Below are 18,593 nucleotides of genomic sequence, written 5' to 3' on the forward strand. Positions count from 1 at the left end.
AACAAAGAGGCTTTTTGAATGCTGTCCAACGGGCATCTCCTACTGTATCCTTCTCATCTGCTGACTGGAAGATCAGTCAGGCATTTCGAAAAAAACGCTTCTCTCCGCATGACAACTTTAGCAAGTGAAAGCCATTTTAAGGTGGTGTGATATTCCTTCTGTCCTCGTAAGAGCCAAAATACACACGTAGGAAAGCTGCGCTGAAGAAAGCCACTATGTCAGACATCGCCGAAGGGTGAATTTCATGTGAGCAGGTAGAACTAGGACAAAGGAGACGTCAAGCTGAAATACTAACAAGCACTACCACGTCACTTGCTACTACTTTATACTGTACCTTCCGTTACTTCAGGTTAAAAAAAAGTGCCTTGAGGTGCTGACAGCAGTCTAATCTCCCGAATCATGCTCACACCAATCCTGCTTTAGATCCCGATAGCGTCAGTCCAGACAAGCCGTCGGCCATCCAAGCAAATCCAAGGCCCTGAGGCCAGGATATTCTCCATCACGTCGTCCCGTCCTCCTTTACTTCCACAGGTTCTCGATCATCTGCGGTACATATCTACATTGTCGAGCCTTGTCCCTCTTAGGATTCAGGCCTCAGCCACTCATTGGATGAGCGTGCAGGCGGAAGAAGGGATGGTGGATTGCAAGTGGCTGAGGGTGCAGATAAGACCAGCCCCCTCCCGTGTTGTTAACCCCGTCTGACAGGGCATAATCCCTGAAGCTGAGCTTAAATCCATGCTGACCCTACCTGCTCTCTCACTCTTACACTCCCTTGCTTTCAGTCTCTTTCCTCCACTCAACTCCCTTCCTTTCTGTATATTTTCTTCATTTCTGCATCTGCCCTCTATTTCTTTCTTTTTAATCTCTTTGCACTTTTCTTATACCCCATCTTGAGCACAGGTATACTTTCTGTTCATCTGGAAAGGGCAACAAGTCACGCAAAGGCAGTTAAAGCGAGAACGGCTTCAAAGCTGTTTTAAGAAGACTAGTCAAACAGCCTCGGGGGTTTATTTTTGTCCTCGGTGAGTCACAAAGAAAAAAAAGGTTCGCTCAGCAGCCAAACCATAGACACCATGTTTTTGTCTGTACATATGCGACGACGCAAGAAAACTCAGATTTAACTAAATAATCCATAAACACCAAACACGTTTTAAATGGAGTCTGAATCATGAATTAATAATAAACCAAAATCATTTTGCAACGACTGCAACTTCAACAACTAAAAAAAAACACTTCACCAAATCCCCAAAAACAAACAAACAAACAAACAAAAAGAACCACTAGAATTATTTTAAGAGCAAACCCAAAGTAATAATGGATCTGAAAATCACAACATAGTTCATTTTCTTTAAGGAACCAACAGTCCAAAACCAAAAATATACTTAGTTAACATACTTAATTTAGTTTCACAGATGATTAAGAAAACTAAGACATTTTTATCATGTATTAGAACAATGAATTGATTATCAAAATACTCCATGAACAGAAAAATTCATCTGCAACTAACTGATTATTTGACAATTTGCTGCAGCTATACAAATGTGTTGCGTATCATTCTCCATCTCCCCCTCCCTGTTGTCTCCCTACTGTCAGCTATCGAACATTCTCTCTCTTTTAGCTCTGGTTTGGTCTCCACCAGCTCCTGACAAAAAGATTTGGTTCTTACTGCTGAAAGCTCCACTATGTTCAGCTTTTAGTGAGGAACTTTGTCTGTGTGTGCTGTTTAGTGGTGAGCAGGTAGTGTACAGTTGGTTTACCGCTGGAAACGACTCTGATGAAAGCAGCTAGATTCCAACAGAATAGTGAAGCTGCACACCAGAAAACCAAAACAATGAGCTGAAAGGGACTAAAACTCTGGGAGGGGCTGATGGGAAGCTGCGGTCACATTACGCATTCATTGAATCCACAGTAAGTATAGATAATGTGTATTTACAGCTTTCCAGTTGTTTCAAATTGAGAATGGGTACATGGAAAACCGCCCTTATGAGTGTGTACGCAACAATAATAAACCACCATACTCAAGTAATACCCAATTACTTATTTATAGCAGTTAGTTATTATTTAAACTAATTTAAATTACAGCTAATTTAATGAGAGTGAGGAGTACACAATCTTCACCATTTGTTTTATGCAGCCAATTTACTTTTACAGCAACATTTAATAGTAATTATGTCAGATCCTGCTTTTAAATGGTTAGAGGGGACATTTGACAGTGTGGAAAAGAGTTTTGGCAAGATTAATGGCATCTGTGACTGATTACTTGTGTATGTAAATGAAGTACACTGGTCAGTCAAGAGGGGCGGTCCTTCACTCACTGGGTGCAATCAAACTAAATCATGTATCAACGGATCTTTTAAGAATGGTAAGAAATCATCTCTGTCGTCTACTGAGCAACATCGAGTTAGCAAAGTGAGTTATGAAAACAAGTTAGCTATCTATCTTTACACCTCAAGCTGTGAATCTTCACACCACTCCGACAACCCTCCTCTAAAATTCATAAATAACTGTCGCTGCAAGAGTCATCACCATGTGACTGTGAACATGTTAGAAATGCAGCATAGAACCGTTCAGTCAGACTGTAGCATGCAAAGAAAGGGAACATAATCACAGGCTTTTTAAACGCTGGTCCAGAGAAAAATCAAAGCAGACACCGTCATTACTTTGACGCAAGACCAAGGGCAAGCTGAGCTCAAATGTGTTGCCATGGATACCCATTTTGGGCTTTGGGGGAGTCATGGGTCACAATCCAATAATGCTCTCTTACATACTGGTACTAGACTGATGCAGTTATGATAAAACAGAGGTTTCTGGACAGACAATAGACATTATACTTGTGTTGTCATGCTGTACAGAATATACTGCAGGATGGACGCAGAAAAACTGCTCCAAGGAGGTCCTCAACTATGATGACTATGTACAAAGCCTCAGCATGATGAATACACATAACTACACATTCAAGTAGAAGTCTGGTACAGTTCTTTGTCCTGAGGATTGACGCAGTGAAGTCGATTGAGCTTTTGTTGAAGCTATTACAGTGATTATAGAAGTGAAAGGAAGTAATTTACAAAATGTGAGCATAACCTCGAACCAACCATGTCAGGATCAGTCTATAGTGTATGCTCTGCAGTATGTTATGTGTGAACCAGTGAAGAGGGATAGTGCTGCACTGTGATGCTGACTCCCTCTTGTGGCAGAAGTGGGTTTACATCCACTAAAATGAATATAAATATACACTGAACTGATAGAACACATGTATTAATAGAAACAGATTCTACATTTCTCGGGGCAATAAAACAATACCAGATCTAATCCAAACATGATGTGCAATCACTTGTAAAATCTTACACTGAAGCATTTGAATCATACATTTTAAATTATGTAACGAAGATAACTAGGTTGTGTTTGTGTATTTTACATCCAGTCAAGGCTGCAACATTCTTACAAATTAATCAAAGAACAGAGACAAAGACAAACATTCTCTCTTCCTTCACAGCTTAATGGATTCAACAGACTATGTAAGTAGTGTAAAGAGTCATTATGAAATGTTCAATATTGCAATTAGTATAAAACCAGAAATTCTAGTACTACTACTACAGTTATTTATTTTCCATATGGACATGTTGTATTGTGTATGTAAATAATAAACCACTATTCTGAGGTTTTCTAATCTCAAATTCCCTCCATCTGCTCACAAAATACAATTTAAAAAATCTATCTTTATTAAATCCCCCATTTTTGACCTGACTACATGAACAGACAGATGTTGAGGGGACGCACATCAAAATCTTTCCCTGACACAAGCGGTTCACTAACCACAGCAGAAAATCCACAAGAGGGCGCTGCAACACAACACCACAGCACAACATTATGAGGGGGTGATGTAAGACCCTGATTAAATCTACCCTTGAGCTAAATTCTGCATATAAATACATCCTCTGCTTGATTGGTTCCACATCTTTGGGCTGAAGACCTCCAGTATTGTGACTATTAGTAGTCCTTAATAAGGGTCAAGCAACCTCATTCTGATGGCCTCGAGCAGAGATAGGATACCAGGCTTTTATACAGCACCGACAGTGGAATGATGCATCACTTAATATTCTTTCTTTTTTTTTTATATAAGAAGCTAAACTGTTCTGGTATTTATAATGTATCACAAAGTACACATGCTGGTTTACAAGCTATTATAACTTTTCTAATAATTGGATAATTGGAATACATCAATTTTACATCAACACCCATTTAAAATAAATCACAGAATCGGCACGGAAAGGGAAAATATAAATGTTATCATCCTACATCCTGACTGCGACAACGTACCAGACGGTACAGACAGGCAGGTTGAAAACCACTGAAGAGTGTACGAGTCGCTGTTTGTCTACCACAAGTGTCAAGGAAAGGTAAACGCTGCGGCCCTACGACCAGCAGCTGTCCTTCAGGGCTAAAAATACTACCAGCTGTCTCCAAGAGTTATCTCACACCTTCAAATGCATAAAAAAAAGAAAAACACAGGAAGCAGGATGAAAGAGGTTGTTTAGAGTTCATGGGTGGATACTGAAAGTGTGTGTCCTCCTCTATAATATATTCATTTTATGCATGTGGTTAATGCATCATGTTGTACATTTAATGAGGATGTGGTGTGCTCATTTCCAGTGAGATATAAAACTGTGAATCTGTGACCTTTTTGTTATGAGGCAGCCTTTTTGATTATTCAGCAACAAATCAATATTCATGTGTTTTCCTGGTACAATTAATGCAGAAGTAGAAGAAGAAGAAGAAGGAGTCCTGCCTTCAGCTTCATCACATACAACTAGTCATTCTTTTAGTACAACATGTGAAGGGCTTCATTAAAATCTTCAAACTGATTTCATTTACAAATTGAATCCTGTATTAATGTGCCATGTATGCAATTTTATATAGAAAGGGGATTATGTGTGTAGAAGCTGTTGGTTCACTTTTATGTGAAACATTGGCAGAAAGAGAAAGAACAGCAAAGTACAGACCATTTTAAATATTTACTAGGTATAATAAGTAGTACTATGTGTGGTATAATTGGGTTTTTGTGCTGTGGGAATATACATTAAGCTGTATTTACTGTAACAAAAAGAGAGTTTCGTATAATCTGCAAACAGCAGCTAATTAACAGGGCGAATGAAAGCCTGTGAGAAAACAAGAGACTTCTGAAAGACTTCTTAACACTTATAAATATGATTAACTGCACTTATTAAACATTTAAATGAGCTATGCAGGCCTGTCTCCAATAATGGCCTGTCTGAAATAAAGACAGTTAAAGTCCCCAGTCACTCTCTGTGAATTTGCAGTCATTTTCTAATTGAGAGTTTCATGGGTGGTTTCTTAGTCGCATCACATTAAAGTCCTGTTTGGAAAGTCTGTAAAGTGGGAGGGTAAACTGTAGCTATCAAAAAGGGAGTCCCGATCTTACCGTGGGTGTAGCTGACCCCTGGGCTGAGGGTGGAGGGGCTGGCTACGTGCTCCCTGTTGGGCGTTTGGAGGCCTGCCTCCTTCTCCTTCTCCCTCTCTTTGTCTCGCTCCTTCACCTGACGCTGGCTCATCCTGCCTGGGGTCAGAAGGACGGTGTCATCCCCGCACACTACAGCAGCTATACACACACACACACACACACACACACACACACACAGAGAGAGAGATGGAGAAAATTACATGGATGAAAAAGAAAGGACATGACAGACAGATCAGAGCATCTACAGACAGCCCTCTTGTGGAGCATCTGCTAGGTGCAACCTCCTGTTTCATAACATATTTTGATGATGACTTATATAATGTTTGTTTCCATGCATGTGTTGTGATTGGAAAAAGAAGAGCTTATAACCTCAGTGTGTGCACTTGTTCTCCTGAACCCTCCTCCACCTTGTTTACCTGGCGTTAATGATGCAAGCAGGCATGTAATCGCTTAGCAACGGGAGCTCATTTTAGCTGACGGGGAGGCTAAATAAATATTTGAATTTAAAAACAACATATATCTTTGTTTGAAGAGATACTCTCTGATTATGTTACAGTGCCTAACAGCCTCCCATATTCAATAAATCTCAGCTCACAGTTATGTATGACAACAGTGAGCTGAGATGAGATTTAGCTTAAAAGCGACAATAGAGTTTATTGATTTTTTTACTGTTTTCTTTAAACAACTATTGACTTTTTTCTCTCTTAGGGAGCAAATGTGTGAGTCAGCAGAAGTTTAGAGTCCTTCTTAATATCTGTGATGCATTTCTTAAATGTTGGCCTTTCTCTATATTACCCCAGCTGTGTTTCTTCATCAATATAACTGTAACATAACTGTACAATGTTTACATTCTACTTAAACCTGTTTACTGTTGTATAGAAAAAAAATCACCCACATATAAGTACTTATATAATATAGTATAGTTGACATTGCTCAACATCATTCAAACATTATTTTGGCATTCAATAGTGGCATTATAACAGCTGCACAGTTGGCCAGTTATGATAATAATGACAAACTGTTGGTGAGTCAGCTGCTGATAACTCTGCGCTGTAGCAGCTTGCTTCACAGACTGGGAAAACCAGTTGTTTCACAATCTTGAAAACTGAAGGTTTTTATCCAGAGCTTTTTAATGTGTTGAACTTAAAATGCTGATATGAGGATCTCAGGCACATCTGTCAACTCACTGTTACACTTACAAACTACCAGGCTATGTGCTTCCTGTCAGAAATTGACATGGGCAACCACGTACTTTTATGCTCAGTAACAAAGATACAGAGTGCTGTTTCACTTCTCCTTTAAGAATATATTAACTTTGTAAGTTATGATGTAAATTGCAGCTCCATCAACTCAAAATGTTTAAATCCTAATTTAAAAAATAAAAATAAGTCAATGTTTTAAACCCTCTATTGCTGCCATGCATTCTCAGGGATCAAAACAATATGTGCATGAAGGTTATACAGATAGGTGCAAAAAGAACATCAGATAGCAGTATGTGTTCAGCTAGTGAGGTTTTTGTGGACACGCAGCTGCATCCATGTATGTTTGCTCTCGTGTGTGTATGTGTACACAACATATTTATTCTGACACCGTTTCCACACAGACGCCACTAAGAGTTTAAAGGCTCTGCTGAAGTGGAAAAAACAGGCAGCAAAAACATATTTTATTTTTTTAAGATGTGATTTTTCGAGCATGTTTGTCTTTAATGGGCAGCTGATTGTGGAGAAGCAACAGCACATAAGGGGAGAGAGAAGGCGCATGACGTGTGACAAGGCTCCCCAGCTGTAACCATTCAGCTGTCTTACCTCGTGAGGCAGCTGGATTCACAAGATCACGTGAGAATCCATCTTCAGGTCCAACCCACTGGTGGTTTGGACCAATCAGCATCTCATGAGGATTCTGGTGTGATCTTGTGAATCCAGCTGCCTCGCGAGGTAAGATGATTCATCCAATCACCTGAGGAGTATTTTTTGGAGGAAGTTTCTGTTTATTCTGTGTAACAAACTATCTGGCGCGTCAGGTTATCGGCTACCAGGGCGTTCTGTAAAATGCATTTTTAAGGAGGCAGTGGTGTTACAGATAGAAAGTCAATCTAAACAACTCAAAAAAGTAGAAAGAAAAAGCCCAAAGCAAAGAAACTGTAGGCATATTCTGCTCTGTGACAGATATTAACGAGGGAGGACCATTATTGGAGAAATTAAGGTGCTGGCAGGGCAATTACAGTAACACTTCATGCACAAAATACCATGACAGAATGAAAAATGAACACATATAAGAAGATATGTCATATAACTAAATTACTGTCCCCCCCCCCTTCCCATCTACCTATTAATACCAGCCCTGGTCCTTCCCCTGTCTGTGTTAACTGCCCTTAGCCCCTCCTCTGAAAGGTCACTGGCTTACCGGAGGTGGCATGATGTTCTCTCAACTCTGCATGATGCTAGCAGGGGAGAAGAGCGGAGACAGGGGAAAAAAAGTACAAGAGGAAGGAAAAACAAAAAAGTAATAGCAGGGGGAAACATTAGAGAGAGAACATGAAAGAGAGTGAAAGTGTGTGAAAGAGGTTTTGGGGAAAGATTAAAAGGAGGAGAAGACAGACAGAGAGAGAGAGGGAGAGGGAGAGGGAAAGGGAGGGAGAGAGAGAGAGAGAGAGAGAGAGAGAGAGAGAGAGAGAGAGAGAGAGAGAGAGAGAGAGAGAGAGAGAGAGAGAGAGAGAGAGAGAGAGAGAGAGAGAAAGAGAGGTGGGGGTGTCGACCATGTGTTGTTGACCAGATGTTGGCAGAGGTGGGGGTTTTTTGCGTGCAGCAGGGTTGGCAGTAGCGGGCAGCATCAGCAACAGCAGGAGAAGCCGCAGCCACACAGGACGACAACCAAAAAAAATAAAAATAAAAATAAAAAGAGGAGACAAGAGACAGAAAACAAAAAGCAAAAAACAGACATTAGTTTTACCACAATGTTTAACAGAGGACACAACAGACTCAGGTGGTGGGGGTGGTGGGGAGAAGACAAGGGGATTGGGTGATACAAGATGAATGAATGAAGTGACATTATCATACAGCACACAAACACTTGCACTATGAACAGCAAAGTAAATAACAGTAAATACACACAGGGTTTCAATACGCTCTATTTACTGTTACACTGTTAGGGGAAGAACTGAACAGTGGTTCCTCAGTACGCCCAAAGCTGACAAGCAAGATTACCCATCAGTCATTGCACCTCACTCATAGAACTTACTGTTGGTATAATATAGAGAAGTCTACCAGGCTGAAAGGTGAGAAGTTGAGGCTCTGACCGCAGTGTAAACTTTGACCATGGTGACAATGACATGGTGCACTAGACCTGGCATTAACTGTGTTCACCATTCATAATTATCAGAGAACACATAATAATAATAATAATAATAATAATAATAATAATAATAATAATAATAATAATAATAATAATAATAATAATCTGTAAGTACTCTCTCTTAATGAATGACACTGTACATCTTGTAAATTAATCACATTTATTCACACATTCATTTCAATAGAAAAAGTTCTTAGTGGTATCAGTTTTTGTTTCAATATTTATTTAATAGTTTATTTCTGTAGGTATCTGAGGTGTTTATGTTACCATGGTGACACAGATAGGATGCAGGGTGTTCAGAATGGAGGAATTTTGTTGAGGAAATTCCCTTAACTGAGATGACCTTAATAGGGATCAAGAAGCAGCAAGTAGTGTTTTTTTGTACTATGGAACAGAACAGTACATTATTGTTTATTTCTTTAACTGATTATCTAGTCTCGTTATCAGATGGAGGCTGCCATTGGAATAATTAGATTATTTCAGTGAAGTGTTCTGTCAACAAAATTGTCAGAATAGTGATAAAATGACCATGAAAATGTCCCACAGCTCAACATGGCATTTTCTAATTGCTTGTTTCACTTGTATAAAATGACAAGGTATTCCATTTATTCTTGTATATGTATGCTAAAAAAAAAAGTGAATGGTAGTCTTTCTCAAAAAATGACTAAAACTATTCATTGGTGAGAGCTGAAACATGAAGTCCAACCAACAACGCCATCCATTCCCTAGTTTCAGCTTCTCAACTGTAAATATTTGCTACATTCTTATGGGATCAGAAAATGAGTATCGATGCATTTTAAACTGCAGGTGAGACAAATAAAGCTATTTAAAGATGTTATCTTGTGCTTAACGAAACTGTAGTTAAAAATCAATGGATTTTGCTATACTCAAAATAGTTGCCATTTATTCTCTGTCAGTTCATCGGTTAATTTAACAATCTAGTAAATTCATTAAAGCAGAATTTTAAAAACTTAACATAAAAAGAATATTAGATTTGTTTGTAATAATTCTGTTTTCTTCTTGTGTCTTTAAATGATGAACTAATTATTAATTATTTTGTTATTCGATTTAATTATATGTCTGTCAATCTTATGACATCTCACAATTTCATTTTCTCCAACCCCGACAGTATCCAGAGTTCTAAAGTATTGTACAAATGGATTTAAACATTGATCAAACGAGTCTCACCCATAGAGAATCAACTAGAGCACTGCTTGGCCAGATGTTGAACCCTGGCACCACAAACACCTCCCTCCACCTGTTCCTGTGCACAGCAGCAGACCGCCAAACAATATCCTCTATCCTGCAAGTGAACCTTTCCCACAGGTTCATAGCCGTCTCCCAGACTCACTAAACATCAACACATTGCCTACATGTGGCTCTCATAAAGGTTTCCATGGTACTGCCCATTTAACAAAATCCTAACTGAAGCGTGATGGTGATCCGTACGGACACAGTGGGTAGTGTGGAAAACCAATGTCAACCAGGATTCCCTAATCCTCAATCAGACCCAACACGACCACAGGGTTTCTCAGTAAGAAGAAAGTCTGAGAAAACAATTCTACTGATTGGATATTGCCCAGTTAATCAGGAAAGGAAAATCAAGTCAAGTCAAGTTCTGATTGGTTAGAGCCCGTAGAGCCACTGGCTGAGAGGATAGACGACTGTAAGAGCTGCTTACAACAATAAGGCGAACGGATTAGGAAACTGTCACTGAGCGTCAGAGGTCGATTAACATGGCTTTGTGGAGAGGCATCAACAGAGTGGTTTTTCTAATTTAATCTTGGCTGAGCTCATTGTCTCCAAGAGACGGCACTGTTACACGTCGGCCACTCCCTGAGTGTTGCGAAACACTGACTTACAGTCGCAGGGGGTTCGGAGGTTAGAGGAGCTCGTGACTGAAAGGCTGGGAGGATTCCTAGAGAGTTCTTTCTAAAAGGTCTGGAGATTCACACAATTAGATCGTGACAGGTGGCGAGCCTACAGTAGCAATTGAAAGGATGTCTTGACTATAAATTGACAATCAAGCAGTGGAGGCATGTGGGCGATTCGACTGCAGGGGTGCAAAGTAGATCTAAAAACATGACTCATCAATAAAAAGGGTTCAAACAAGTGCCTACAGTTTGACTCACACAGGAACATTAGTTTTATGATTTGCAGAACCTGGAAGTATTAATAGTACTATTTTTCTTTCACAAAATTGTATATTTTGAGTGTCTCCATTTCTATTCCAACAAACACTAAAAAGCCTTTAATGGTTTTTAGGTTTTTGACAGATCCAAAGCCAAATAAATGAAGTCCAAAACATAATGGAAAATAAATTTAAGTAAATTGCAAATTTAAGTCTGTTTGCAATTATTTCAAACACCTACATGCCTCAGTCCAGGTCAATGTTACAGCAGCAAAACAGATATTTAAAAAGTTTATTTTGAGCAATGTATCTGGCTTTCAGACCACAGCCAAAAGCCTGCTGCGCTGCTGATGTGACTCTCAAGGACACTGGAGGAGATACTTTTATATAGTTTTGAATTGATTTTGTGGGTCTTTTTCTGTGCAAAAAGCAATTTCCAGTATCTGGGCTTTTTCAGGTGTATTTCAGATAGCAGTTCCTTTGTGGCAAAGGCTTGAAATTGCTCAGTTAGATCAGTTTTTGTGGGAGACTCTCTTCAATGTCCGGTCATAACAGAATAGGCCCACTGAAATTCATCAGCATGTCTTTGTGAAATATTTAGTTCAGGAAGCCTGCTGACAAAAGGACTACTTGCAAGGCTTACTCACTGGTGAGCTAACTGCTAACATGTTAGCGCTAGTAAATCCTGACAGCTCCCTGAACCTCTTTGCAGTTTCTCTGTGCTGTGACATTTACTCTCTCTGGGCATTTTGTTCCTGGGATTGTACGTCATGTTATTCTATAAAGAGTTTTATTGAAAAGGGGAAAAGTTATCTAAGCTGGTAAGCTTGCTAATTCCTTGCTAGTTAGCGAGCTCTTTAATGTGGTCACTCCCTGTTTCCTCAAAGGTCAGTGTTGTTGAGATGGGTTGCGACAAATCAAAGGTCACCATATTTGTATGGATTTACTTAGCCTCTACAGGCAAAGCCATGAATTCATTTTGATGCACTATTTTGATAGTTTCAATGCCAGGCCTTTACACCAAGTAGCTGCCAGATGTCAAAGTGAAAATTGGTAATTAAAAGTTTCCTCACATTCTCTCTCACAACTCCCACCTACGCAAGTCTAGAACAGTACATTAAGAATTCACCATCTAGTCTCATTTGTCATCCCACAACAAAATTATATTAATTACTTCAACATGACAGCTCAGATATTCATGATCATGATAGAAACGTTTAATAATTTTACAGTTAATTATTGTCCTTAAAGGCACGCTGGAACAGAAACTTCCCCCATCTTCTCCAAAGCTTCAAAAACTGTACAGGAAATGTGCCTTAAACACAACATGCTCTCTCTGCCCCTGAAAAGATGAAGAGTGCTTACGCAGGATAAAATGCCATGACATATTACATAATGTTTAAACATCACTCCCAGCATATCTCTGACCTACTTTCTCTTTAGAAGCAGGGAACTGGAAGATAACAACAACAGCTTTTTTCCTTTTTTCCCTTTTTTCTCTGTGTCTGAAGGGCACTTTTTGCCATTTATTCAGCAAAACCTGAAAGAACTATAACACTACATGAACTGTTCTGTGTGTTCAAGGTACACATTTATTAGTAATGTGCTTTCTAACAAATTCTCCACCCCAGTCTGTGTAAGCTGATGCTGGCTTGTGAATATATCTAGTGATGGGAAAAGATTAGAGATTAAGGAGACGAAGAAAGGATAAAAGAAAAGAGACGCAGAAGGAGACGATGAGAGAAAAACACATTTTCTATGTGCTACCTTGCTACTAAACAGCTGAGTCATTACTGGCAGCTGCTTTGGTTAACATTACAAAGGTACATTCCTGGAAATGTAGTGACTGGTTACAAACTTTACCACTTTGCTTTATTTAGTATATTATCTCGTTTTACACATCGGAAAGTGTGAATCGTGTTTTCATAGCTCCTCTCTGTGGTTCATAAGGTCCCTGCCAATAAAGATGGTGGACCAATTAAAGGATAAACCAACATAAGGTGTCTTAGTAAGGTGTTGGACCACCACAACCCTCCAGTAAGGCTTCACTGCTCCTCATTATAGATTCTCCAAATCTCACAACTCTACTGGAGGAATAAACACAGTTCTTCTAAAGGAAATTCCCACACTTGGTGTTTTGATGTCGCACCAAAATCTCAAACCATTCAGTGACCCCTTGTGATCTTTATGAAAGCTTTTCTTTTCTTCTTATCTGGATTGATCTATAATTTGTCACCAACTTTGGTTTGTGCAGCATTAACCTGGACATTTGTGTACAGTTTACAAGGATGAAAATATTCATCTTTAAAAGGGTGCGCCATCGATTTTATACATGAAGTTCAGTCGACTCGTCATGTGACATGAGTACTTAGCATCCAATCCAAAACAATGGTTATCATTCATAGTTTCATGGTTATCTTGGCTTGGGTTTGAGACTTAAACATTTTAAAGCCTGGATGACAAAACTGATTTTTGGGGTTTGGAAGATGTAGTCTTGGGGCTGCTTGGTGGCCTAAAGGGTAAGGCGCATACCGTATAATCGCAACGCCAACAGTTCAATTCCTTGCCAAGGGACCTTTGTTACATGTTACACCTTTCTGTCCTCCCTTGTTTACTGTCTCTCTACACTGATTGTCAAATAAAGGGAAAAAAGCCAAAACCAAGTGCAAAATGGAATCAGGTGTTCGTATTATTGAAAATGTCTCTATGTCTATGTTCTACTCTTTGCTGCAATGCTACAAATTCCAAATGGAGATAAATGGAGGACATTTAATAGTGTCACAAAAAAGCCACTGAACTTCTCAAAGTTTAATTGTTGGATCCCAATCTTTACTAACTGCTCAACATGCAGACTGGTGACTTGCTATTGTGTTCTTATTGGGGTTGTGCCCTGCCAGCAAATGAAACAGCCACTTACGGTAATAGGAAAAACTCCTGCCTACCACACACACTATAATGAGGTTCTCACAGCTGCTGTTGTGACACTGGATTAATCAGTACTGTTTATTCACAATGGCTAAGAGCTTTGTATCTCTATAGCTAATGACTGGTTCATGAGTAATGGGATTCATCTCTTGTAGTGGTTCTATGTATTGTGTGTTTAAACATTTCCAAGAGGTACAACGTTTCTTCAACCGTTTCCCTGATAATAAAAACACCTCATGTTCTTTACAATAATTCAAGGACCCGTCTTTCCACAATATGTGGCACTTATACTCTCTACCGAAACCCACAGCTTGCAAATAAACAACTTACACTGTAGCTTCCAGGAAACTTCAACACGATAGTATCTTGTTTCATCCTCCTCCTGTGCCTGTCTTAATTAAGCAACCTGATACAAGCTACATCCTGTGAGAATGTCCTGATCAAGAGTGTTTCACCCCGATTCTAATCTTATTACTGGTGATCAACATTTACTCAAAGATTATTGTATGCGAGTACATGAACTCAATTTGGCGTTATTTCCTACAGGAAGATAATCACTAATTGAAAACTACCGACATCAAAACAAGGCGAATAAGAACAGGGAGGGATTCATACTCGAGGGTATGAGAAAGCACTTTTTGATTGTGCTAGGGATACAATTTATTCAATAAAGTACCGTACTTGAAAGATATTTTTGTGCGCCTGTTTGTGTGAAGACAATATCTAATCCTGATAGAAAAGGTTTTGAAGACAAACACATGAATGATAAGCAAAATAAGTTAATCAGAAATCTTATGACTTTGTGATATCAGTACCAGAACAAAAAGGTTTTCGTATAGGCACCAGCTTTAGAAAATATAAAACACTATCCAGCTTAAATGACAGCTCACTCAATTACTACGACTACCTTTGCTCAATCAAGAAGTAGACGGTGTAAAGGTGATCAATTTAGTTCATTCGGGCTTTCTGTAGTGGTTGTACTCATGGATAGATAGAAAAACAAAAGTTTTGTTGCCAGGCAAATGGGTTCAGGTGGTTCTCCAAAGTCAACTCTGTCAAATGGAACACCGCAGCATAAACGATCTAATGTACACCAGAGAATACAAGGCACTAATGATGAAATGTCGGGCTACTGAGAGGAAAAATCTAACTCAAAGGAAATAAAGTTGTGCAGATAAAATATTAGCAATAGTTTAAATAGATAAGATGCAAAGAAAACTGAGCTGAAGAATAACAAACTGAACATATCATTAAGAAATGTGATGTAGGGTATATTTGTTTCTACTATGGGCAAACAACCTAGACCTAGACCAAGAGAAACTAATTCAACTTGGTCATATAAAGTTCCCTTTGCCAAACTACCATGGCACTGCTTCCACCAGATACTAAACCATCCTCATCATGCAGCGCTAGATGGATGTGAAGACCCAGATAGCAGGCCAGCATGTGGTAAGTGTCAAAGTAGCTTTATCCATCATAGAACTGACACATCTTGTCAGCACGAGATGATTGCACGGGCAAAGCTTCAGTGTAGGCGGGTGGGGAGCTGTGAGGTACAGGTGGGTGCTACCCATATGCTGGTTGATTTACAACCTAGAGTTACTGTCCACAGTAAGACCTGAGCCAAGGTTGTTTATACCCTTTACTGTGAGGCAGCTGTGCCAAATGTATTCATAAATTTCTAAGTTGGCAGGACTTACAATCTGGCAATCTATCAGCTGCCTGTTAGTCTTAACAGTATTCAAGTGAGTGTGTCTACTGCATACAAAGACCGGCGTGAGAACTTAAAAGGTCACATTTCCTTCCTACTCACTGTTAAAAAACAAAGTTACAGGCAGTTTTAAGCATATTCACAGAAATTAAGGTGTGAGCAAGAAGTGATGGATGTGTAATGACTGCTGGGACACAGTGGCAACAGCCTCGCAGCGCACTACAATCCAAAATGGGTTGAGTCAGTGAAGCTTTTATAACCACTCTGCTGGGGGGCAGGTGTGGAGAACATGGTACCATCACTGAAGTGCTGAACAATAGTGCTTCCTCTAAAACAGCTTCTTATTTTGGACGTTTCTTCTTTAACATCTCATCATTTGCTTACAAAAAGGTCATGACCTGATTCAGAGAATGACATGTACCAGTCCATCCTCTTCTTTTTTTTTATATTCAAACATTTTCCAGCAAATGGCTTTAACAGGGTTTTTTTAAGTAGTGCTTTCTAGATGAAGAGAAAATAGCAGGATGCCCGACCTGTCAAGCTGCTTTAAAGTAACTACCAAAAAGCAGTACTTTAGTGATTCATTGTCCCTCCATGACAGTCAATGCAGTGTTTACAAATGGAACTCTGGGAACTGTGGAGTTTATGGTAGAGGACATTATTCTTGAGACAATTATATTTAAGGGATTATGGAAATAACAATATGATTACTCTAAATTCTGTGTGACTTCAAATTACTCAAGATATGGACAGAATTAAATGCTAAAATATGGGTGCTAAGCTACAGTTAAATGTAAAGTAATGAGCTTCTGCTACAGTTGACGGTGGAGGAGGACAGAAGGGAAATCAACAGGAAATCCATATAAGATAATTCTCAGCAGCAACGGGGCAAATTCCGAAACTTGAGCAAACAGGAGCAATCCTGATGGATTTTGTATTTTTCCATCCTCCTCCTCTCACCACTGCTAACATGAAACCTGATGATGTCACCTCACAGGCGGCCAGGAAGAAAGCAGATTAAGAAATGTTGATTTTTGGATATAGTTAGCTAGGCTGTGTTTTATCTTTCATGATCGAGCTGTGTGTGTGTGTGTGGGGGGCATCTGCTCGACACTCAACCTCACGCAGGCCGGAGACAGAATTTAATCAGACCGCAGCATTTCAGCACGTCTGTCTTCATATCAGGGGAGCTGGTGCGGGGGGTACATGGGCCTCACACAGAGGATTCTCCATTTCATCCCTGCAGGGGGTTGGAGGCTCGGGGACAGTGTGGAGGTGACAGGGTAGTTGTTCTTAAGAGGAAGGGTGGTTGCAATATTGGTACTATACTTCAATTAAGTGAGGTCAAATGTCATTTTGTGATTTGATTTCATTCAAGGAGCTTTGAAATAGTGTAATTAAATACACTTTAGTACCTGAAACTGAAGTGGGAATGAGCCTTATAACAGCCGATTAAAGGCAGAGGAGTACAACATTTGGCCCAGTCTGAGCATGACTCAGATGTGAGCTCGACCGCTGTTTGATGACTCAGATAGCTGGAGTGTCCAGCAAATATGTTTATACTTTTTAATGGCTGGAGCTGCAGTTGCACATGAAGACTCTTGACAGGAACAGCGGGTGTTAACTCATAAGATGCTGTTTCCTAATAAGAATTTGTTAAGTGTTGAAATATCTACAGGTCTTATATCCTTTCCTTTATTTGAACACTTACTGCAACATATATACTGGAGTCTGAGAAAGATCCTTTCTAATTCTGATACTCTGCACAAATGGTTTTTTTTATTATGCTGCTATAGCCATTAAATGTATTTACACTCCTTTCTGTGGATCAGTTTGTAATGTCAGTGGCAGAGTCCACCATTCCTGCACTAAATTTAAATGACTTCTTCTGTAACAGTAGAAAAGACAGTTCCAGGTATTTTGAGCAGAAATTTGCCTCAGTACAAGTATATAGCACAGAATTTCCTTTAGAAAAAAAGTTATCAAATTTTCATCATGGCTGAACGACCACAGAGGAGAAAAAACCCTGTTAAAATCAGGAGGTATGAACATGTTTCTTGTCCCCAATGATTGATTAATGTGTCATTTAAACAGAACTCTGGGAATTCTTATCATTACCACCAGGAGCCACACGTGTCACCAAAATCGAATTAAAAAAAACATTTATAACTTTAATTATATTTCTCTGTAGATTTGAGGAATAAATGTTATTCAGTGTACTTGTAGCATTTATATAATCATGATGACTAGAAAATGATATATAATAATATATCAAATATTACGGCTGATATGCCTATATTACCAAACTACTTTAGCAAATATAGAATGTATGATGACTTTATATAATCACACCAAGATGTTCCAGCGATTTGAATCTAAAAATCAGTTAATACCATTTAAAAGCTGTTTAAAACGACTGTTCTTGTGGGCCATCGAGCCAATCTCCAGCCTCCAGCAGTTGTTCAGAATGAATTAAAACAAGCCTAGACTACTTCTATCAATCTGATTACACTCCAACCCAGCTGTCCGCACCCGACAGCTTTAGCAAACACTACCGCAACGGCCTCTTTTAACTGACATTCTTGGAAAACTTCTGTTACATAACTGCATCGAACTATAAAAGGAAGGAATCTCTGTATTTCGGTATGTTCGTATGTGTGTATCTTGGAATCTGTTCATCCCATCAACTTCAAACCTGGCAGGTGTATGACGTGCAGGGTTCAATTTAGTGCCAATTTGAAAAAAACAAGAGAGTGAAATCAGCAAGCTGTGCAGCAGAAGGGGAGATTCTTGGCTTTGCGGCTACGTGTCACGATCGTGAACACAGGCAGAGATCAGAGCTGTACAACCCAACCATGAGAGAAGCGAGACATTCATTTGATGGTCTTAAAAGTTAGGCTTTGTTGTCGACCGTACTCAGTTTCAAAATGACAAGAGAAAAAGAGAAAGGGCGAACGAGCTGAGAGCATGAGCGAGCAGAAATACGTTCATTTGTG

General features: G+C 39.4%; 1 protein-coding gene across 1 annotated transcript in view; it reads right to left on the reverse strand.

The window, feature by feature from the left end:
• The window catches only part of osbpl8 (oxysterol binding protein-like 8), a gene marked incomplete in the record, with an annotated part of 87,522 nt that overhangs the window by 32,862 nt on the left and 36,067 nt on the right, over positions 1-18,593 (reverse strand). The window contains 2 exon segments of the mRNA XM_062443510.1: positions 5,441-5,617; positions 7,883-7,919. Of these exon segments, the coding sequence (XP_062299494.1) occupies positions 5,441-5,617; positions 7,883-7,919 (214 nt within the window).

Source organism: Scomber scombrus, chromosome 22 (genome assembly GCF_963691925.1).
Source record: "Scomber scombrus chromosome 22, fScoSco1.1, whole genome shotgun sequence".
NCBI lineage: Eukaryota > Metazoa > Chordata > Actinopteri > Scombriformes > Scombridae > Scomber > Scomber scombrus.